Source organism: Ipomoea triloba, chromosome 7 (genome assembly GCF_003576645.1).
Source record: "Ipomoea triloba cultivar NCNSP0323 chromosome 7, ASM357664v1".
NCBI classification, from domain to species: domain Eukaryota; kingdom Viridiplantae; phylum Streptophyta; class Magnoliopsida; order Solanales; family Convolvulaceae; genus Ipomoea; species Ipomoea triloba.
The window spans coordinates 21,565,644-21,590,020 of record NC_044922.1 but is presented as its reverse complement, the minus strand read 5'-3'; the positions used below and the strand labels follow the sequence as shown (position 1 = coordinate 21,590,020).

Here is a 24,377-nt window from a genome sequence, read left to right as displayed (position 1 = left end):
TTGTTATTTTCTTCTTCAACCCCATCCCCTTCTTCCTTTCTATTCACAAGACTTGAATTCTCCTCAAATATCAAGGGGTCATCCATAATTGGGTTGTTAGCCCTTGATGAGATTTTCTTTATGATCTCCCCCGTCATAGATATCACCTTGGTTTCAAAATCTTTCAACGGTAGGCCTTCCTCCCAGAGGATAACAAGATATCCATTCACCTCATTCTTAAGTTCGACCCTAAGATTGGTCGTGTCCTTCTTGGCCATCTCTATGAATGCTTCCACTTTTTCCTTTAGGATCTCAATCTCATTTAGGAATTTGGCTGGTGGGGGGTTATCATAAGGTGGTCCTTCACAAGGATTGGAAGTAGTGGGATATGGAATGGGGGGTGGTGCTTCACATGAGCATGTGATAAGCACCAAGAATAGTGTGTTTTAAGGGTCATTTACGGGCTAATATTGCATAGTTTGCTACCCATTTTATAAGGATTTCATGCATTAAGACTCGGATGTGACCAAAAACCTCTAACACGATTATAGAAGATGTTTTTAAGCTATTCTACAGCCACAAGAAGGATTCAAGGCCAAAACCGAGCAAAAAGCGAAGAAGCCACGAAGCAGGAACTTCCCACGCAGCCCAACACGCGTGTGGAGGGGCGTGGATAATTTCCAGTAGCTCACCACACCCTCCACCACGCGTGGCGATAGCCGTCGAAGATTCAAGGCTCGACGCGTCGAGCCCTAACCTCGACGCGTCGAGAATGTGCCGTAGCAATTTCTCATAAAATCCTTGAGGGCTCGACGCGTCGAGAGCCCTGTGACAGCCCTAAATTCAGCTGCGGGAAAATTGTCTATTCTGCCCCTATTTTGCTCCCAGTATATAAAGCTCATTATTCCAAGACCTAGAGGCAACCAATAATTTCTAGATATGATTTCCTTTCTATTTCTTCCCCTTTGGGGAGGAAAACAAACACATCTCTCTAGAATAGATTAGCTTAGAAGATGAAGAAGATGTAGATTCAAGATTTCCTTAGGTATACTCTTTTCATTATAAAGATTGTTCTTTTACATTATTGCTTTGTTTATTTATGATTTGTTGTTCTTGATATTTCCTATGCTTGAGTAGTGTAGTTAGGGGTGTGTGTACCCATGATAATCCTTTGATTGATGATTAAATCTTGCCTTATGACTATGAGAACTGTGGTAGTAGGATTGAAGTTTGTGTGGATGATGTTGTTCAAACTTTGCTTCTATTTCCGGCCGGAATAGTTAGTGAACCCAGTGGAATTGAGAGAGTGCGCGATAGCGGCCTCTTACGAGCCCAACTCATCTATATCTCCGCTCTTAGTCCGAAAGGACGAGATCCGAGAGGAGTGGTAGGCTAGGTGTTTGATGAAATGCCTCAACCGACTGAGGATTGAGAGTCTGAGTGTGACGCCACTCGGTACCAATACCGTGACTCACCTAGTTCAATCCCGAAACCCATTTCCAAGCTACCTACGATAATCAATCATTTGGCTTAGCATCGGCATGCATCCCCTTCTTTTTCCTTTTGTATTTTCTATCTCAATCTTACCTTCAAACCCTTCACACAACCATCCATGAACAAAACATCTCCCAACGATTCTTGCAACTCTTACCTTTCAACCTCCTAAATGCCAACACCAATTCACTCCAATTTGTCATCCTTGAGAGACACGACACTGGGGAGTCTTGACTCTTCGTTTTACCACTTTCCATCCCACTTTCACCTCACCACATACTCACAACATCAAAATGGCGGTGTTGCCGGGGATGGAAAACGGTTCTTGAATTGTGTTGACATTTTTTAAGTAGATTTTTAAGAGTTATTGAATTGCTTTCTTTTTGTTTGTTTTATTTTCTAATTTTTGGATACTTGATTAGATAAGTGAGCTTATTTATCTTGAACATATTATTGCTCACTTGCAACTACTTCTAGTTGCAAAGAAATTGTTGTTTGCTAAGCTTTATGCAGGAAATTGTCTACCATCAATCACTTGAAGCTTACCAATGAGTGCTTATCCGTATTCCCATGGTTACCCATACCATGGACGACCAAATATAAGAAATATTCCACCCCAAACTTATGAACCTTACCCATATTATTATCCAAATCCTTATTTATACCTACCACCACCATATTCACACCCGAATACTTACTTTGATTATACCCAAGAATTATATTCATATGCTACCTCATTTACGCTTAACCATGAAAGAATTGAGATACCCACATTTCGAGATGGAGAGGAATCATTGAGTTCTATAGCTGAGAGGATTAACAACCAACTTATTCAAGTCACGAAGGAGATAGATCCAAATTGTGAACCGGCATTAAAGGCCATAATCCCTTCAACCGTTAAACCTCCATTCCACTATGACCCTCTACCAAATCATAACCTTGAGAAGAATTGGTATTCTCATTCTTACACTAATCCTAGTTATTCACCCCCACCCCAACAAGATGAAACATACCTTTACAAAACACCACCTTTTGTGCAAAATTTCACTCAACCAATGCCCTATGAGAGACAACATTGCGAGTACCTTCCATCGGTCAATGATGAAATTCAAATCTTGAAGAACAAATTAGAAACATTCATACAAATGGCCAAGGAGGATACCATCAACCTAAGAAATGAGATTAGAAGTGAATTGAAGAAGAATCTTGTCACTCTTCGCGAAGAAGGACTTTCGCTGGACGAAATTGAAACTAAAATTCTATCAATGTCGGAGGAGTTCATGAAGAAAATGCTACCACAAGTTGATGACCATTTCATGGGAACTAACCCGACAATGGAAACCTACCCGCGAAGTGAAGGCGAGATGGAAAGAAAGGCTAAAAATGAAAAGGTGAGTGTAAAAGAACAAGAAGAACTTGATGCCCCGGTACTTCAAGAAGTTTCAACTTTCGAGTTGAACATACCACAATGGGAAGAAATTGAGAGTGAGGACGAGGATCACATTGAAATTGTGTGGGAAAACAAATAACCCACACGAGGTAAAACTTTCCCTCAAACTCTTATTGACGGTTCTTATAATGTTTGTGAGGATGACTCCTTTAGAATTCATGATAATCTTGATGAATGTGATAAAGTTTCTTTTTGCTCATGGGAGTGTGATTCCTTGCAACTGTGTGATGATAATTTGGGGAGTGAGGATGATATCCAATCTTTTTATTCTTGTGAAAGCGAGTTTTATGTGTATGATGATCCTGTATGGGAAGATGAGAATTTCTTAGAAATCGTAGAAGAGAAGCAGGATCAAGGAAAGAGAGTTGTCACCCTTGACAATCCGGTAGAAGTTGTGGCGGGAGAAATTGCTCTAGATAGGATAGAAGGTGGAGAGTGTGTATATTGGGGAGTCTTTAAGGAAAAGGTTGCAGGGGTAGGAACCTATAAGGAGAAAGAAGAAGAGGGGTATATTATCTTTGAACACCTTGAAATAATACCCCGAGCTTACTTATCGTTGAATTTTATTTTCCTCTCCTTAGTTTCCAAATTCAAGGATGTTTCCCATCTTCGGGCATACCTTGAATCTAAAGTTCACGGGACGCTTGGTAAGGTCCCAAAATCAGTTTGCTCCGAAGGATAGAGCACACCACGTCTGGCCAGGAGACGTTAAACCATGGCGCACTTGGGAGGCATTCCCAACGTTATCCTTAGATGATTAGAACTTTATTTCTTGTTTACTTTTTCTTTTTCTTCGTTATTAGCAATTTTCTTTTTTTTTTTTTAGAATAGCCTTGCTTGAGCTAACATTGCAGGTGGTTTTGGTGCCAAGCCATGACGAATGAGCTAAACCGGATCAAAAGTGGAAGGCAAAAGCCGGGAGACGGAGAAAGTGATCAGCACTGTTGTCCACGCTGCCCACACGCGTGGTGACAGGTGTGGAATCTTTCCAGTGCTGATCCACGTGGACCTACACGCGTGTAAGTCCGCGTGGAAGGGTCCTGACAAGTTTTCGTGCATTATTTTCTTTTCATCCAATTTTTATAAGTCTCCAAGGTCTGGTCGTGCCAATAATCCCAACTTTATACTTCATTTTTAATCAAATTTTATTTACGGTTATTATTTTGTTCCTTTTAGTTGCTTTAAGTTTATTTCTATGCAACCGTTTAAGCTAACAGATGCAGGATAAACATTTCGGAGGCATAGATTTACTTTTAAATTGCTTAATACTAAAGGAAAGAAGATGTAGAACCGTCAATCTTAAAGAAAATAGATGGGCAGTGAGCTGAAGATAAGGTTGTAGAGACGCACTGTATGGTATATCATTCTAACTTTTCTTCCAATTTTTATGAGCAAATTTGTCTTGGTTCACAGAGGATGAGTTGCATGATTTTGTTATAATGGATATAATATTTTTTTAGAAAACTTATTTGAAGCCCAGAGCACACTTTTTAAGCGTGGAAAGATGCCTTAGTTTACAATCTTTTAAGACCCTAATTCTTTTTCCTCCGTTCCTCATGGAAACATCGAGGACGATGTTCACTTTTAAGTTTGGAAAGGATATATGTTTCTTGAAATAGTTGATTGACTGAGTGATAAGGTATAGGAACTAGAGGGCGTGTTATTGCCAATACTATCTAGGAGGGTCCTAACCATGTGCCAAATACGAATGTTTTAAATATGATTTGGAAGTTACACTTTGCACCAATTTGCAAAATTGAAAATTTTTATGTGTGCTTGCATGTTCATCACCTTGTATTTTGTTTGGACCTCAGTCAAAGATCTCTCGAAGTGGGAGTGTGAACCCCCTGAGTTTTAGAAAGATAAAAATTGCGAAGCCCGGAAATTAAACTAATCTTAGCAAGACATGGGGCAAAAGGAGAGCCTTAAAGTGAGCTTTGAGTGAAAAAAATCCCTACTCCCTAGAAAAAGGCATAAGGGGTTGACATGGTGAAAGAGTAGAAAAAGGCAAAGGCCATTCCTAGAGATGAAAACACGAGGCAAGCCATCTTGCCAGGATACGGGGTAACCATTGCACCGTTTTCGAAAAAGCATGAAGATCCATGTGAAGTCGGTTACCCCGAAGAGATCCTGAAAGATGAGAAAAATAGAAAGGAGGTGAGCCGCTTCGCTAGGATTCAGGCACCCATTGCACTGTCTTCGAAAAAGCATGGGGCTTCATGTGAAGTCGGGTTCCCCGATGACGTTATCCTAGGAAGTGAGAAAATAGAGTGATCGCCCAAGCCATGGCGATGAGCAGTCCATGCCCCTGCCCTCACTTATATTGCGTAAAGAGGCTTCGGCGTTTTGGTTGGAAATTGGCTAGGGGGTGCACATCGTTCCCACTAGTCGGATCGGTTGGAGGCCCCTAGAAAATACAAAGTGAAACCCTTTTGTTATTTGCATGCTTGAAAGGTGTGAATAAAACTTTTTATGTTATATCCATCTCTTGAGACCTTCACTTCCTTAGCATATTTCTTACCTTTGGTCGGCATAAGTTTAGTGGTCTTGGTGGATAGTGTAGGGAATTTCACCCGCTCAACTCCGAACACCCACACATCGCTTGATCAATTAACAATGAGAAAATGAACTATCCTTGGTGCTTATATGATTAGGATTTGATAGTATGCTTGCTTGAGGACAAGCAAGGTTTAAGTGTGGAAACTTTGATAAGCACCAAGAATAGTGTGTTTTAAGGGTCATTTACGGGCTAATATTGCATAGTTTGCTACCCATTTTATAAGGATTTCATGCATTAAGACTCGGATGTGACCAAAAACCTCTAACACGATTATGGAAGATGTTTTTAAGCTATTCTACAGCCACAAGGAGGATTCAAGGCCAAAACCGAGTAAAAAGCGAAGAAGCCACACGTGGATAATTTCCAGTAGCTCACCACACCCTCCACCACGCGTGGCGATAGCCGTCGAAGATTCAAGGCTCGACGCGTCGAGCCCTAGCCTCGACGCGTCGAGAATGTGCCGTAGCAATTTCTCATAAAATCCTTGAGGGCTCGACGCGTCGAGAGCCCTGTGACAGCCCTAAATTCAGCTGCGGGAAAATTGTCTATTCTGCCCCTATTTTGCTCCCAGTATATAAAGCTCATTATTCCAAGACCTAGAGGCAACCAATAATTTCTAGATATGATTTCCTTTCTATTTCTTCCCCTTTGGGGAGGAAAACAAACACATCTCTCTAGAATAGATTAGCTTAGAAGATGAAGAAGATGTAGATTCAAGATTTCCTTAGGTATACTCTTTTCATTATAAAGATTGTTCTTTTACATTATTGCTTTGTTTATTTATGATTTGTTGTTCTTGATATTTCCTATGCTTGAGTAGTGTAGTTAGGGGTGTGTGTACCCATGATAATCCTTTGATTGATGATTAAATCTTGCCTTATGACTATGAGAACTGTGGTAGTAGGATTGAAGTTTGTGTGGATGATGTTGTTCAAACTTTGCTTCTATTTCCGGCCGGAATAGTTAGTGAACCCAGTNCCCTCCACCACGCGTGGCGATAGCCGTCGAAGATTCAAGGCTCGACGCGTCGAGCCCTAGCCTCGACGCGTCGAGAATGTGCCGTAGCAATTTCTCATAAAATCCTTGAGGGCTCGACGCGTCGAGAGCCCTGTGACAGCCCTAAATTCAGCTGCGGGAAAATTGTCTATTCTGCCCCTATTTTGCTCCCAGTATATAAAGCTCATTATTCCAAGACCTAGAGGCAACCAATAATTTCTAGATATGATTTCCTTTCTATTTCTTCCCCTTTGGGGAGGAAAACAAACACATCTCTCTAGAATAGATTAGCTTAGAAGATGAAGAAGATGTAGATTCAAGATTTCCTTAGGTATACTCTTTTCATTATAAAGATTGTTCTTTTACATTATTGCTTTGTTTATTTATGATTTGTTGTTCTTGATATTTCCTATGCTTGAGTAGTGTAGTTAGGGGTGTGTGTACCCATGATAATCCTTTGATTGATGATTAAATCTTGCCTTATGACTATGAGAACTGTGGTAGTAGGATTGAAGTTTGTGTGGATGATGTTGTTCAAACTTTGCTTCTATTTCCGGCCGGAATAGTTAGTGAACCCAGTGGAATTGAGAGAGTGCGCGATAGCGGCCTCTTACGAGCCCAACTCATCTATATCTCCGCTCTTAGTCCGAAAGGACGAGATCCGAGAGGAGTGGTAGGCTAGGTGTTTGATGAAATGCCTCAACCGACTGAGGATTGAGAGTCTGAGTGTGACGCCACTCGGTACCAATACCGTGACTCACCTAGTTCAATCCTGAAACCCATTTCCAAGCTACCTACGATAATCAATCATTTGGCTTAGCATCGGCATGCATCCCCTTTTTTTCCCTTTTTTTATTCTCTATCTCAATCTTACCTTCAAACCCTTCACACAACCATCCATGAACAAAACATCTCCCAACGATTCTTGCAACTCTTACCTTTCAACCTCCTAAATGCCAACACAAATTCACTCCAATTTGTCAGCCTTGAGAGACACGACACTCGGGGAGTCTTGACTCTTCGTTTTACCACTTTCCATCCCACTTTCACCTCACCACATACTCACAACATCAACATGTAACATCATTTCTTTCATAATATTGTGGTGGAGGTGAGTAGTAGGTGTTCATGTGGGAGGTGGGATATGAATATGGTCTATGGGTGTAGTATGGTGGAGGGGGTGAGTAGTGATAGGGTGGTCGTGGTGGGTAATGGTGTGGAGGTGGGGCATATGCATATGTAGGGGAAGGGTAATAGGGAGATGAGCACTCAAGGGTAATGGTGTGGGATGGAAGATGTCTCAATGGATCTTCCCATGGGGTGGGTAACCATGTTACATATGAGCACTCAATGGTAAGCTTTTTGAATGTTTGTCACCAAGAATTCCCTGCACAAAGTCTTACCAACAACAATTCTTGCAACTAAAAGCAGTTGTAAGTGAGCCAAAGAATATCACAAGTACAAGTATGCTCACTTTTCAATCAAACAACCAATTTGACAATTTAGCTCCATTGGTACATTTTACAAAAAAAAAAAAAAATATTCTTGCACAAAGCTTCACCAAACAAGTGTTTTGCAATTAAAAGTAGTTGCAAGTAAGCCAAAAGATATGAAAAGAACAAGTATTCCCACTTCTCAATCAAATAACCAAGTATAACAATATATACAAAACAAGAAAAAAAAAAAGTAAAAGAGCAATCCTATAACTATTGACAATACACTCCTAGATGTCAAAGTAAAAACACTCAACTCAATCATCGTTTGCCATCCCCAGAAACATCGCCATTTTGATGATTGTTTTATAGTGGGATGGAAAAGTGTAAACGAAGAGGGAATCCCCGAGTGTCGATCTCATGAGGATGACAAATTCGAGTTAAGTAGAGTGTATGAGATTCATAGGTGTGTGTCACCAAGAGTTGCTAGGAGCTAAGCAATGTAAATGAGCATTTGGAAGCATTAATCGCAAAGGTAAAGAGTTTTAAAGTAAAAGAGCAATCAATAAATTAAAACTGGGAGATGGATTCAATCACTAGCGCTTATGCATGCATTAGGATATGGTGGACTTGATTTAATGCAAATCATGTCTAGGCTTAAGGGAGACAAAGACACCATTACCAAGTTGCGTAGAACTTGGACTCTTAGTTCCTCAATCAGCTAAGGCATTTTATCAAACACTTGGTCTACCACTCCTTCTGGACCTAGCCCTCTCGGATCGTAGGGCAGGAATGTGGATAAGTAAGACAACATGGAAGCACAATGTCTTGTCACTACCACTCTCTCATACTCCTCACTCATCACCGGTAATGAGGAAATGATCAAGACTCAACATCATCCACACAAAAACAATTAAGACACAATTGCAAGAAGTATCAATTCAACATGGAAAGGTTAAGCATGCATAATCTCTAGATCATCAAATCCAACTCATAGGTAATCTAGCTAGAATTCATGATGAAATTAGAAAACACACAATTATAGGAAATCAAATATACCAAATGTATTAAATGGAATTGAGATGGAAAGAAGTGCTTACCACACTTGAGTCCTCAATTGCAATCTCCAATTACATCAATTAAATGAGTTAGTTGCACTATTCTAGAGAGAGAAAGGAATCCTATTCTAAAGCTCTACAAGTGAATCGAACAATCTAAAACTAAGATCTAAACTAATTGAATGATTTCAATCACACTAATAGCATTTTATAATCGCTGGATCTTGGGCGGCGTACGTATACGCAACATCTTTCCTGATTAATTCCCGCTCCATGAGTGTGGATTAGGTCGTGGGACCTTCTGGTTTCTGTCCATGACCCATCCACAAACGTGGACAACTTCGTGGACGGGGATTTCCACCACACTTCGTCCGAAATGCTTAAGCCCATATGCCATCTTTTAAGCTCTGAGCCTGCATAGCCACTCAAATGTGCCTCTTTGGAGGGCTTTGCAACACATTAGCACATCTAAGTAATTAAGACCATAAATCACCCACAAAGGATAACAATTTAGCATAGAATGACCCCACAAAGACCCTTATATATTAGTGTCTTTGGCACTTATCAAGTATCAACACATAACATATATCATAGAATCTTTATGGGTAAAATAATAGGGTTTAGGCATCCATGGGTTATAAATCAAGTTGAGCTTCAAATGCCAAGCACTCGATTTAGGCACACTCTTGAGCTAGCCACTTTAAAAGGGAACCTGTAGATCAACCAAATGTCTGTTCACTTTATAACACTATTATTATCCTTTTCATGAAATCATCAACATCTAAATTATTTCAACATCATCTTGAAAGTGTAATTTTAGTGTGAGTTTGGATGGAATGGAAGTGTTGTTTGATGGATATATGGTAGAATGGAAATAGAAAGGATAAGTGTAAACGAGGATGGAATCCTTGAGTGTCTGTAACACCCCAAAATTCTAGAGCCGAAAGCATGATATAAAAGAGTAAAATCTAGATAATAATAGAGTTTTAAAAAAAGTTCATTTAAGAAGCGAAAAGAGAAATACTAAAACTTAGCGGTGCCACGCCACACCTAGATCAAGTCTAAACCTAGGTGCAAGGCTAAATTCTAACATCCATCAAATCCAAATGTTACAGTCAGCATCATACATCAATGAAGTCAGAAATTCATCATCTAAGTCTCAACTAAGTCTGATAAAACTAGACCTTACATAAAGAAAAGGAAAGATACTAGGTCACCCATGCTAAATGCTCTCACGAGGAGTCTACTCCATACCTAAAAATATAGTTAAGGTATTAGCGAGATAGCTAAGTAAGTTACCACTCCACCATGTAAAACATAAGTAATTATTTAGCTTTTAAGAAATGTTTTAAAGCATAAGAACATACTTTGACACATAAGTGTCCCCATCAATCATAAGAAGGGATTCTGACCAAGACACAGATGCAAGACCGGGATGATCACAAGAGATATTATAAAACATTTTGCAACAGGGCTCCAACTCATAAGACTACTCAATAAGACACCATTATAATGGGAATACAATTATAAGACACCACAAGACTGGCATGCCCGTGAGCTAGCCCCGCAAGGCTACTAGTGGAACCAAGTGGCGAAAGACTCTCTTTCATTGCCATCTTCCGTTTGTTCTTGCGGTAGTGAGTAGTGGACCCTCTGGTCCCGCCGTGCTGTTCCGTTTGTTAAGTGTTGTTCACTATTCCAGAGTGGTTTATTCCAGTATGAGTATTTCTTTTGTTGTTTCAGTTTGTTGTGGTGGCATGATGTTGAATAATTCCTATTCTTGCTTATTGAATATTATTCATTCATGAATCCTATCATTTGATAATCATTGTATCTTGTGAGCAATGGAATTCTATGCTTTTGTTAATATCGTTGACTCTATTGAGTATTTGTTACCCAGTTGTACTCCTGTATCATTTCCTTGGATTAATTATGATTCTTTTGGAATTCTTATTCTTGGATTGAGTTTGAGTTACTACCTTTGATTCTCATTTGTATATATGTTCCATTGGAATCCTATATATTATGTATTCCTTGTTGAGAAACATTCTTTGTTAAGAGCTATATTCCTTGTTATTAAATCTTTCTTGATATCATTATGCTGGCATGTGGATCTGTGTGGAGACTTATCATGATACCATTGATTTGATATTTGTGAGCCTTTAGCTCTGGTGGGCTGAGCACCTGGTAGAAATGAATCCTGGGTGTTAGAGGTAGTAACTAACCCGTTGTGCTTGGAATCCCAATAGGTGGTGTATACACTTAAAGTTCTATATCTATTTCCAAAGAGAAAATGTGTTACTTATTATGGATATTGATTTATGTGGTAATATTTGTGGATTGGAGCCCTCCACGCAAATTTTACTATTACATTTGGTGGATTGTATTTATAATGATTATGTGGTGGATTGCTATATTGTGGATTGGACCTCTCTTGATTTCTATTTGATTATCTATACTCTCATGTTACTTATCGTGATTACCACTTATCTTGATGTTCCTTTGAGTGAGGTATTGAGCTTGTAATTCATGGTGGTCTAATAACCTTTCGTGAGTCATTCTCGTTTCTTTAATATGGTGGAGTATGAATCTTTTGAAAACATTCCTTAGTGTTGGCTAGTGGGTGAGTATATATTCTATATGTCGGTCTCAAAACCTATGGTGGATAAGAAATGTATATATCGTAGCTTTACGTGTTGGAGTGGGGTTTTACTTAGCAATATTCACTAATTATTTTAACTTATGATTTTAGGTATGAAGTAGAGTCATCATGAGCACGTTTAGCTTGCATGTAGTTCTACCTCCCTCTCTTGTAGTTAGTTTGTGTTGTTTTCTTGAGACAACTTTGAGATTTAATGATGTAATAACTTTAGATTTCATATTTATGACTTTGATGGATTTTGGTTGTGGACATAGCCTTATCATCTAGCTTAGTATAAGTTAGATGTGCCATAACACCCCAGAGATTTGAATATTTGTTTTCGCTCTGACTAGAGTTTAATTTATTATCTTTTGGTTGAATTTTAAGCTTAAATTGCCTTAAATATTGCCTTAAAGTTGGGGGTGTTACAATACTTCCTACCTAGGACTCTACATTGAACCTACACAAAGAAAGCTTAATCTAAGTCCCATTACCCTCTCTTGCTTGTCTATTGTTTAATTGCTCTCTTGAATTGCTTTTAGTTAATTTTTCTCTAGTTTGTCATTTCTCATTTGCTCTACTTCCAAAGTTTGAAACCTTGCTTCTTGTAGCATATATATATATATAAGTGCTATATGGGGGTGAGGTGGGGTGATATATATATATAAGGGCTATATTGGGGTGGGGTAGGGTGAGTGGGGTCAGCTACCCCCATGCTGGATTCGCCACCGCTAATAAGGATCTTCTAATTAAAAATACTATTAAGACACCAATGTCTGATATTAGTCTTATATTGACATTAGTTTTATACGCGCATTGCGCGAATGAGTTAATGCCCAATGTTTATATTTAAATAAATATTTGATAGTATATCAATGCAAGATTATATAGGAGAAGTTTATACATGGGTAATTGAATGTTGAATTTTTTTATTTAAATATCTAACTCAAAGTATATGAATCCAAGATAATATAGAAAATTCATTATAATTATTACTAAAATAAATGTTTGCAACCTTGTAAAATCGATAGTCTAAATATTTCGTCTAAAAATGATAGTCTAAATAAATACCAGGGCCGGATTTTAAGCTGTGCAAGCTGCCCAATAGCACAGGCCCTGTGCCACAGGGCCCCTAAATTTTGGGGGCCCCTAGTCCAGCCCTAGGCCCACTATTATATGTATTTAATTTTTTTTTATACTCAGTAATATTCACCCTCACGCATTCACTCCGTAAAATTATACGCAAATTGTTCGTTTCTCTCTGTTTCTTCGAGGCGACGCGAGGAGTCGAGTCGTCACGTGTGAAGCGACGCGAAATTCTATATTTCTATTGGCGTGAAGCGACGAGGAGTCGAGGAGGAGTCGCGGAAGTGGCGCGGAACTGCGGAAGACCGACATTCTACTCCAGTACTCCGTAAGCACGCGTGAAGCGACAGCGAGAACGGCTCTAGGAGCGACTGGCGTCTTGCGAGGAAGCCGACGGAGGAAACAGATAATATCCGGTCACCGGTTTTCCAGAATTCCAGGTTTCAATCTCCGATTGGCATTGGCGATTTCCGAATTTCGGTCAGGTTGTTTCAATCTTTTTTACTTTAAACCTCTAATATTACATGTGTTATACTGTTATGTTTTTGTTGTCTGCCTGTGTATTGCCCTGTCTTGCTGAATGTTGATTAATTGATTTTGCGCAATTGCTCAATATCCTGTGCGATTTGTTGTCTGCCTGTGCATTGTCGGTCACTTATTTGGTTTCAAATTTATTTACATATTATTATATTAATATTATGACTCTTGGCATTAGAAAATATAAATCTGGCTATGAAAAACGTAAGAAACAAAAAAAAATGAAGAGATACAACGATTACAAAGAGGAGCATTAGATAAGTTTGTAATTAGACCACAAGTTTGTTCTGAAAATCCAAATGTGGATGTTGATGTTGATGTTGATAACAATGTGGATAACAATATTAATGAAGTAGAGAATGACAATTTGAATAATTCACCCAACAATGATGATGATGTTTTAAATGAAACAGACGATTGTAATGTTGGCCAAGATTATTCATGTGAAACTTTTCATTTGCTTGATATTTTTTATCCAAGAAATTGGGATAGACTTGATTCGCAAATGATTGATTTATTAGCAATCAAGGGTCCTAAGAGAGACAATTCTATTGTAAAATGTCCTAAAGATAAGTTTTCTAGGCGGTTTACTGCAAATTTGTATACTAGGGTCTTATCAAATGGAGAAAGATGTGATAGAGAATGGCTAGTGTATTCAAAACATCTTGATAGAGTTTTTTGTTTTTGTTGCAAAATCTTTAAAAAGGGTATTGGTAAAGGTCAATTAACAAATGAGAGTTTCAAAGATTGGGCTCATATTGGTGAAAGACTTGGAGAACATGAGACATGTATGGAGCATATAAAAAAATATGACGACTTGGTATGATTTGCGTCTAAGGTTTAATAAAAATCAAACCATTGACAAAGTCGCTCAAGAATTAATTGAGAAGGAGAAAGATCATTGGGAAAAAGTTTTGTTAAGGATTATTTTTTTTGTCAAGTTTCATGGCAAGCGTAATTTAGGCTTTCGTGGAACTAATGAGACATTGTATCAAAATGGCAATGGAAACTTTTTAGGCTTAGTTGAGATGGTGAGTGAATTTGACCCTATTATCCAAGAACATGTTAGGCATATTAAAAATGAAGAAACTTACTTTCATTATCTTGGTCATAGCATTCAAAATGAGTTAATATCTTTGCTTGCTTCCTCTATAAAATCTGAAATATTAAAAAAAAATAAAGCAAGCAAAATATTTTTCTGTAATACTTGATTGTAGTTCTGATGTTAGCCACATTGAACAAATGTCATTACTAATAAGATATGTGGATGTCTCTACACATCAAGTTAACATTGAGGAGTCTTTTTTAGGATTTTTGAATGTGAATGATTCAACTGGTCTAGGTCTTTTTAGTACTTTGCAAAATGAATTATGCCTTCTTGATCTTAATATTTATGATATACGTGGGCAAAGTTATGATAATGGGTCAAATATGAAAGGTAAACATCAAGGTGTGCAAAAAGGAGTTTTAGATGAAAATCCTAGAGCTTTTTAAACTACATATGGTTGCCATAGTCTTAATTTAGTTCTATGTGATATGGAAAATTCTTGTAATAAAGCCAAAGATTTTTTTGGAGTTATACAACGCATATATACAATTTTTGCAAAATATACCAAGAGATGGGATATTTTGAAAGATAATATACATGGTTTAACTCTTAAGTCATTGTCTTCCACTCGTTGGGAGAGTCGTGTTGAGAGTGTTCAAGCAATAAGATTTCAAATGGTAGAAATACGAGAGGCTTTACTTCAAGTGGCAGATGTTGATGGTGATTCCTTAGTAAGAAGTGAAGCTAAATCTTTAGCAACAAATGAGCTTGGTGATTTTGAATTTTTGGTTGCTATAGTTATATGGTTTCAAATATTGTATCATGTTAATTTAGTTAGCAAGTACTTGCAATCCAAAGACATGCTTATTGATGTTGCTATCCAAAAAATTGAGGAGTTGATTTCCTTTTCTGAGAAGTATAGAGATAGTGGTTTTAATAATGCTTTGGATTCTGCCAAGGAAATTGCTATTAAAATGGATATAAATCCCGTTTTTCATAAGAGACGTGAAATTCGTAGAAAAAAACACTTTGATGAAAATTCAATTGAATCATTAGAAGTTTCATTAACTGCAGAAGAATCATTAAAAGTTAACTATTTTCTTTTCATTGTTGATCAAGCCATTGTTTCTCTTAAGAGCATGTTTGAGCAATTTCAAAAGTATGATCAAATATTTGGTTTCTTGTTTAATTCTGATAGGTTAAATTCTTCAGATGATATGAGCTTGAAGTCTTCTTCTAGTCGTCTTGAAATGCTCTTACACATAATGGACAATCAGATATTAATGGAGATGAGTTGTTTGTGGAGTTAAAATTAATAAGAGAGTTATATTGACATGAAAAAAAAAAAGGACCCATTGAAATTTTGAAAGATTTGAAGCTGTTTGATTGTTATCCTAATGCGATTATTGCATATAGAATTTTATTAACTATTCTTGTTACTGTTGCATCTGCAGAAAGAAGTTTTTCCAAGTTGAAATTGTTGAAGTCCTACTTACGCTTTACAATGTCACAAGAACGAATTAATGGATTAGCTATGATTTCTGTTGAAAATGCTCTTTTGGATAAAGTAGATTATGAAGAGTTGATCGATGAATTTGCGTCAAAGAATGCTAGAAGGACAGCTCTTTTTAAATAAAAGATTTGTAGTTTGCATTATGTTTAGAAATTTGTTCATAATAAATAAAGTTTGAAATTTGTTTAAGCTTTAATGCATTTTTCTTCAATTCACAGTTTATTTTTACTTTGATAGGGCCCCAATTATTTACCAGCACAAGGCCACGCAAATAAAAAAAACGGCCTACTTTTAATTTGAATTTTTCTAAGTGTTCTTAATTCTCTTTTGAGTAACATTGTCATTGTCTTCATATTTACTATTTGTTCTCTTCCTTTTTGTTGGTAGTGTGTTATTTGCAATTCGGTTATTGTTGGTAGCATAGATGACAACGTCATGCAATGAGATTATGATATAGGAGCTATGGACTTTCCTTTAGGTGTTCTGCTTGGGGTTCATTTGGTTCAATCATTATTGTTGAATGAGTTATTGTGGATAAAGAAATCCCTAGTTTAAGAAAAAAGATTAAATAAATTAATAAAATTTAAAAATTTAAAATATTATGTATTCCAAAGATATTAAAAGGTAGTTTCTCGCTTCAATTTGCTGGGTAATGGGTTATTTGAGTACTTTCATTGTCAACAAATCCCCCAAGTAGTTAATATGATTGGTTTCAAACTATTCTTTTTTATTTTTTCATGGTATTAAAGAAATACATATGTATCATTTTTTGGTGTAACTACTAATTTATTTAATTCAATAAGAGTAAAATAGAGTGATTCCAATTCAATTTGTTAGGTTATTAATTGAGTACTCTCTTTGTCAACAAATTCCCAAGTAGTTAATATAATTAGCTTCAAATTATTTTAAATTTTTTTCATAGTATTAATAAAATACTTGGTAATAAATATATAACATTATTTTGTACTATAACTTTGATATTTAATTACAAGATATTGTAAAAATAAGATAATGGACGATGTAATGAATATCAATTGATAAATTTGAATGTAAAGAATCTTTGCATGTGAGAAAATAAAGACAGTATAACTAATGAAATTATTTCTCTTATTTAATTTAATTTTTTGATAATTTTTCAAATAAAGGTATTGTAGACACATAATTCTAAATTAAAGAAATACATATGTATCATTTTTTTGTTGTAGCTACTAATTTATTTAATTTAATAAGAGTAAAATAGAGTGAGAAACTTAATTGTGTCAAATTTGATTGAGATGAGGTTCGAACCTAAGACCTTTCTTATAGAAATTAATTGGTAAGTTAAAAGTTAACGGAATATTAACGGAGAAGAGAATATTTAACGGAAAACTTAACAGATAATCATAACAGTAAAGTTAAATTAGGTAATCTCTATTAATAATATTAATCTGAATTATCTTAACCATCTATTTGATTAAATAATTCATTTGAACCATCCATTTGATTAAATAATTTGACCACCATTTTTTCTACCAATTTTAGGCCTAACTCTCTTTGACTCTTATTAGTATAGTAGAAATCTCTATTAATAATATTAATCTGAATTATCTTAACCATCTATTTGATTAAATAATTCATTTGAACCATCCATTTGATTAAATAATTTGACCACCATTTTTTCTACCAATTTTAGGCCTAACTCTCTTTGACTCTTATTAGTATAGTAGAAATCTCTATTAATAATATTAATCTGAATTATCTTAACCATCTATTTGATTAAATAATTCATTTGAACCATCCATTTGATTAAATAATTTGACCGCCATTTTTCTACCAATTTTAGGCCTAACTCTCTTTGACTCTTATTAGTATAGTAGATTTACATGTAATCCTACTACAACGAATATTACAAAGATTATTTCGGTGCTCTTAAGTTACGTTCCTTAACTTACAAGAATAAATATTACCAAGATCTATAGAATACAATTACTGACAATAGGTTAGGACTATGAATTTACATTTTTTTTTCCATAGATGTCATAATATATATATATATATATATATATATATATATATATATATATATAAAATTTAGATGTGGAAATTGTTTCTGATCTGGTTTCGAAAACAATTTTTTTTTGGTTAAATACAAAATGGATTGTAACTTTTTTTGAATTTTTAAAAGAAATGGTACAGTGGTACAAAAGCGTTTCCAAACAAGTTTGTAAAAAGTACTACAGAAATATTTTCGGAACAAAAGAAAAATTCTATCGTAAATTATTTTTGTGCATCATATGTTTCACTAGACATATTTTAAAATAGGTTCAATTTCATATAAGTTGGTAAGAAAATTAACTTGATAAATATAAAGTTTCAAGTTTGACTATTCATGAGAGCTGTGTATGTGTAATCTAGATTACAACTTCACCCATAGCGCTTCATCCAAAGCGCACATTCAAAATTATTGTTATGTGCTTCCCCGTAAATCAAATAATAAAATGTGTCAAAATAGGTGAATATAATACCGTATTACATGGCAAGGAACGACTAATAAATACTCGATAATGAATTCAATCATGAGTAATTTTCTCCTTATAAAAATTAATGAATTAAAATGATTAAGAAAACAATTTATTGACATGCAATAATCTCTCTACCTCTTTTTTTATTTCCATATTTGTCCTAAAACTTGAAGAAGCTCAGGAGTTACACATCTTCTACAAGCCTCCGCCGTTGGATTTGGCGTGAAACCAACGGCTGTGATTCCACATGACTTTTAATGCCTCATTACAGGCCTTATAATAAGCTCTTTATTACTCATATTTGCTAATTTTCTACTTTCTTCCGAGTAAACAAAGCTCAGAACCCTTTCTCTGATCTTTAAAAGCGTTCCCTAATTTTCTCTTCTTCTGTCATGGAAGGAGGAGGAGGAAGCTTTGGGCATGTGAATTTCCATAATCACCCTTCTCATCCATTTCTACCATCACCCATAGATAGGTTCTTGTGGAATCATCAACAAGCCCTAAATGTGGAAGATGAAGGCCAAATTTGTCCCCCAGAGAATGGGGTTTATGATTTTCCTCCACCTGCTTCTTCTCTTCATGGCCATGCACCCTCTTGGCCAAGCCTCCCAGAAGCAAGCTTTGTAGATGCTCATCATGGCCAAACTATCAGACAAGAACTCAGATCACTCATCAATGATGCTAAAGTAGTAGATGCTGGAAAAAGGGCTAATATTGATCATGGTTCAGGCTCCTCTTCTTCTTCAACCCTAATCAAGGGTCAGTGGAGTGAAGAAGAAGACAGGTGATATAAAAAATTTACTTCAAAAAGTTCTTTATTTGTGTGTTTTTTTTTTTTTTTTTTTTACATTTATGATTTTCATGTAAATTTTCGATTGATCATGCTAAACTTAATCATCTGCTAAATCAATTGTATTGAAATGTTGTTTTGTTTCCTTTGGTGTTTGAAGGATTTTGATGAGGTTGGTTAAGCAGTTTGGGATGAGAAAATGGTCGCAGATTGCCGAGAACATGGTCGGTCGAGCCGGAAAACAATGTCGTGAGAGGTGGCACAATCATTTGCGTCCTGATATTAAGGTTATATTTTCTACTTTATACATGATTAGGTTATACTTTTTTTATTTTGATTTCAGTTGCGAATTCCTCTATGTTTTTTTGTGTCTGGACAAGCAATCTAAAACCTTGGATTTTCCCTTAAATTAGATTCTAGAAGAAAAAAAAATGTGTTTTTAGTCAATAATTATGCGGTTGTAATTGTTTTAATCCGGCCTAATCTTTTCATCCTATAGAATTCCCTTTTTTTTTTTTTTTTTTTTTTACATTTATGATTTTCATGTAAATTTTCGATTGATCATGCTAAACTTAATCATCTGCTAAATCAATTGTATTGAAATGTTGTTTTGTTTCCTTTGGTGTTTGAAGGATTTTGATGAGGTTGGTTAAGCAGTTTGGGATGAGAAAATGGTCGCAGATTGCCGAGAACATGGTCGGTCGAGCCGGAAAACAATGTCGTGAGAGGTGGCACAATCATTTGCGTCCTGATATTAAGGTTATATTTTCTACTTTATACATGATTAGGTTATACTTTTTTTATTTTGATTTTCAGTTGCGAATTCCTCTATGTTTTTTTGTGTCTGGACAAGCAATCTAAAACCTTGGATTTTCCCTTAATTAGATTCTAGAAGAAAAAAAAATGTGTTTTTAGTCAATAATTATGCGGTTGTAATTGTTTTAATCCGGCCTAATCTTTTCATCCTATAGAATTCACTCTAACTTTACAAAAGTTGTGATTTTCATGCATCCAGTAATGAAATTGTGTAAACTTGTATTAGAAAGAAATGTGTTTATATGTATATTTTGTCAAAAATGCTTGCTTACCCGACAAGAAATATGAATCGAATTGCAATAGAATTTCATGATTTCATTATTTTGCTTGAGAGATAAATTATTATTTTTTAAATTTAGAGATGTATTCTATCATGGTTAAATGATTTATACCAATAGATTTGTATAATTCAGTGACTAAAAACACACATTTTTCTTTTCAAAAAAAAACACACACACACACACTTTCCATTAGATTCTCGTACTTTTAAAAATTTATCTTAAGATTTAAGGTTTATTCTGCCATGGATGGATGGGAGACATTTTTATTTTTGGCAAGAAGCAGCACATTAGGGTTTTTTTTGCAATGCCACTTCCGTTACATGTTGTGTTGGCATTACGTCACGTTTTCTTATTAGCTCCTTTGACCAAAAAATATTACCAATTAGAGTGTTCATTGTTCTTATTAATTTGTTTTTATCAAAAAAATTTCACCCAAAAGCATGTTAGTTTGACCAATTCACACAATCTATGTTCACAAAAAAGTTTGTTCATAATGTCCTAGGAGATGTTTCAAAATACTAGACACATAAAATTTCAAATAATAGGTGATTATCTACTTTATTAGAATCATTTTTTTTTCTTTTATTTAAAAAAAAAAAATTGGTGTATGTGGATGTGTTTGGCATGCTTTAACACATTCTCCTCGCATTTTTGGATACATTTGAGGAAAAAAAAATGTAATTGATATTGAACATGTGAGCTTTTAATAGAGTATTAGAGTAAGATGGTAACCTTTGACTGGGTTGTCACATTTTGTTTAATGTGGGTGTTGGGAGCCTGGCCTGAATAATATTCTTGTGTCCCGACAAACAATAAAAACGTGAATAATTTGTTTTTACGTAGTTTAATTTTATGTTTATTAAATTTTTGTTGGTGAATGGTGATGATGATTATATTGTGATTTCCAATATAATAAGGTAATCCAATTGTGCATGCATATGATACAGAAAGATGGATGGAGTGAGGAAGAAGAGAGGTTGTTAGTGGAGGAACACGAGAAGCTTGGGAACAAATGGGCTGAGATCGCGAAAAGGATCCCCGGAAGGACCGAAAACGCGATCAAGAATCATTGGAACGCCACCAAAAGAAGGCAGAATTCCAGGAGAAAGTGCAATAATAATAACAGGAAACAAAACAACAATAATGGAAAAGGTGTTGTTTCTGCATCGTCCAAGAAAACTAGATCCACCGTCCTTCAAGATTACATTATCGCAAAGTGTTTCAACGTCGTCGTCGACACTCCTCCTCCTCCCTCCGGCGGAATAATCAATAGTGTTTCAGAGGACCCTTCGATCCAATTTGGCTCCGACGGCGCCGGCGGCTCTTCTGCCTCCTTGCTCACTCACCCCACCACACACGACGAGGAGATGAACTTCATGGAAGCCTTGTTTGGGAAAACCACTCCCAAGACTAATAACAACGTTGTCAACACTACTACTACTCCACTGCAACGTTGTCCTGATCGCTGCCTGTCAAACTTTTTGGATGGGCCCACACCTCCTTCTTCATCTTCATCTAACGGCGGGGAGCTCTTTGTGCGTAGTTATCATGGCGGACGAAGGAATAATGCATCCAAGGATATTGATCTAATGGAGTTGGTCTTTCCTTCTTCTCATCATTAATTAATTAATTAATTAATTTCTCTCCCGTCACAGGCCAGGGAAGCTAAAAACCTCATCTCTCATGACTCATCCCATCCATATATTTAATTTCGACTTAATTTACACCTAGACTTGATGCTGCGAATACTACATCATTTGGTTATGTGAAATTAAAACCATATCTCTTTGAGTATTATCGAATTACCGCATGCAGAATTTTAAGGTATTCGTACTTTCTCAAAGTGTTTTGGATTATTATTATTATTACTATAATATATGTTTAGTTAGTTGAACGTTACTATTTTCGTTTGTGACTGCTGCAGGTTAAATATGAATTATATTTCATAAAATTCTGCCCTAGCTCTAGCTTCTATGCGCATATAGCATTAATCTGATTAAATGCAAGATGTATTTCTGTAATATAAAGTTTATAAGTGCTTATTTTGAGGTTAAAATTCATTTCATTATTGAGAATTCAAACTCTGATATTTATTGAACCGTTACATTCATATTCAATTTTTTGACCACTTAATTATGCCATGCGACATTAATGTGGTTAATTTTTGTAAATGCTAGCTAGCTCCTTTAGCTTTTCTTCTCTGTAGACACCACTATCTTGAATTGATACTTGAATTTTATTATTATTATTATTATTATTATATATATATATATATATAAAATAGAGTTTGTTTGAGACCTTGTCGGTCTGGAATTATTAAACTCCTTTTATTTCAATAATAGATTTTTTGTTTTTTATTTTCAAAAGAATAATAGTTTAAGTAGTAGTTTTTATATTTGAAATGTTAAAAGTACAATATAACATTTTAGAATTATATTATAATGTGTAATGAAATGAATGATTTGAGTTTTCAACATGGGTCCGACATTGATATCTTCTGGGAGAATAGGTTTGACGGCCAAGATTATGTTTTATTAAGTCAAAGTTTGAACGAGGTTTTTGTTTGGTAAAATTTATTTTATGACTTATAACATATATTTTAAGATACATATAAACTATATCGATGTTTAGTAAAATATGAAAAGTTTAAAATAATAACTTATTTTGAAATGCTATTTCAAATAGCGTTTCAAAATATGCTACAGACTTTTAATATTTTTTTCCTTTTTATCCTTATTAATTTATAAACAAAAATACACCATTTAACATATCATTCTTTAATCAAAATCCTAAACACACTTCTCTTCCCAGTTCTTTACTGTACATGTATTTTTTCTAAACATTCTTCTCTTTTTAGTTCTTTACCATACATATTCATTTAGGCGAGAGACAAACAACACCTTTATTTCAATCAGTTAGCTTATTAGCTACTAGATTTTTAGCTTCAGCCTAGTTTTTCAGTTTTTAGTCTTCAGTTAGCTTTTCAGCTAGGCGTGCCACACAGAGCCTTAGTGAAAGAAAGTTACATTTATTGGTGGCATTTAGTTGATGACTTTTATATCCTATTATCAAATTTGATATTTATTATAATATTTGTTTGCATAATTTTATTATTTTCCTATTGGATTCAAATCTTTATTTAATAAATCATAAAACTCATTATCATTTACATGATAATGCAATAAAAAATAATAAAGAAAAAATAATAATAGGCCATATTTAGGATAAGAAACCAATGTTTGAAAATTAGCCACTGCAGCCAAGGACTTTGTGATCCAGTGGCATCAAACCCTTCCCTTTATACGGGAGGTGGTGGATTCGAGTCTCAGTGGAGTCAATACTGACTCTTGTGCTTCAATAGGTTGAGAAAGTAGTTATTCTACCAAACAAATAGACTTTTTTTCCACTTAAACTTATTAAAATTATTAAGTATTTAATTCCAATTACAATTATAATGTTTAAACCAAACACCCCCATATATAATTTATCAAAGTTAGAAATATGACAAGTTTACAAATTAAATTAATAAAATTTTTGGGTTTCTTTAATTTGAGTTAGAAATTTTGAGTGTTATAACTACTGCTCCATTTATCCTTAATCCTTTGGGACACACTTGTGTGAGACCGTCTCACGGATCCTTATTCGTGGGACGGGTCGGGTCAGGTCGGGTTAAAGCACCATGCAAATGTCATACTTATATGTGCAAATGTCATACTTATATGCTCAAATATAGCACTAATTAAGAATACAATTTTTGTTACTTATAAGAGAAAAAGTAATGCATTTTTCATAATAAGTAATGTTGACAATTGCGCCTTACTTATAAGGGCAAATATAATACTTTTGAGGAAAAATGTAATACTTTTAAATCGAAATATAAAAGTATTGTATTTTCCCTTAAAATTATTACATTTACCATTATAAGTAACAAAAATTTTAATTTATTTCTGATTAGTATTACATTTGAGATAAGTATGACATTTGTGCATATAAGTGTCACATTTGCATATTGACCCGACCCGACCCGACTCGTCTCATGGTGAGACGGTCTCATACAAGTTTTTGCCTATTCCTTTAGTAGTGACCATTATTTTTTCTTTTTACCCTTTAAACAATAAACAAATTATATAATGACAACAACTTGTGTGAGACCGTCTCACCATATATGGGACGGGACGGGTCAAGATGCGAATA

At 35.3% G+C, this 24,377-nt stretch overlaps 1 protein-coding gene and 1 pseudogene across 1 annotated transcript; both read left to right on the top strand.

Annotated features, from left to right (window-relative positions):
- Positions 1-1,766: 1,766 nt before the first annotated feature.
- Positions 1,767-15,918, top strand: LOC116024326 (annotated as a pseudogene).
- Positions 15,919-18,688: 2,770 nt separating this feature from the next.
- Positions 18,689-21,805, top strand: LOC116024325 (transcription factor MYB119-like). The gene is made up of 3 exons (XM_031265222.1): positions 18,689-19,080; positions 19,247-19,373; positions 21,131-21,805. The coding sequence occupies exons 1-3, from the start codon at positions 18,689-18,691 to the stop codon at positions 21,803-21,805; spliced, it is 1,194 nt and encodes a 397-aa protein (XP_031121082.1).
- The last annotated feature ends 2,572 nt before the right edge of the window (positions 21,806-24,377 follow it).

Bases quoted from the DNA above. Each gene is read 5' to 3' on its own strand.
- LOC116024325 (XM_031265222.1), top strand. From the start codon at position 18,689: ATGGAAGGAGGAGGAGGAAGCTTTGGGCATGTGAATTTCCATAATCAC. The intron at 19,081-19,246 runs GTGATATAAAAA...TGGTGTTTGAAG, and splicing joins TGGAGTGAAGAAGAAGACAG to GATTTTGATGAGGTTGGTTA. The intron at 19,374-21,130 runs GTTATATTTTCT...CATATGATACAG, and splicing joins ATTTGCGTCCTGATATTAAG to AAAGATGGATGGAGTGAGGA.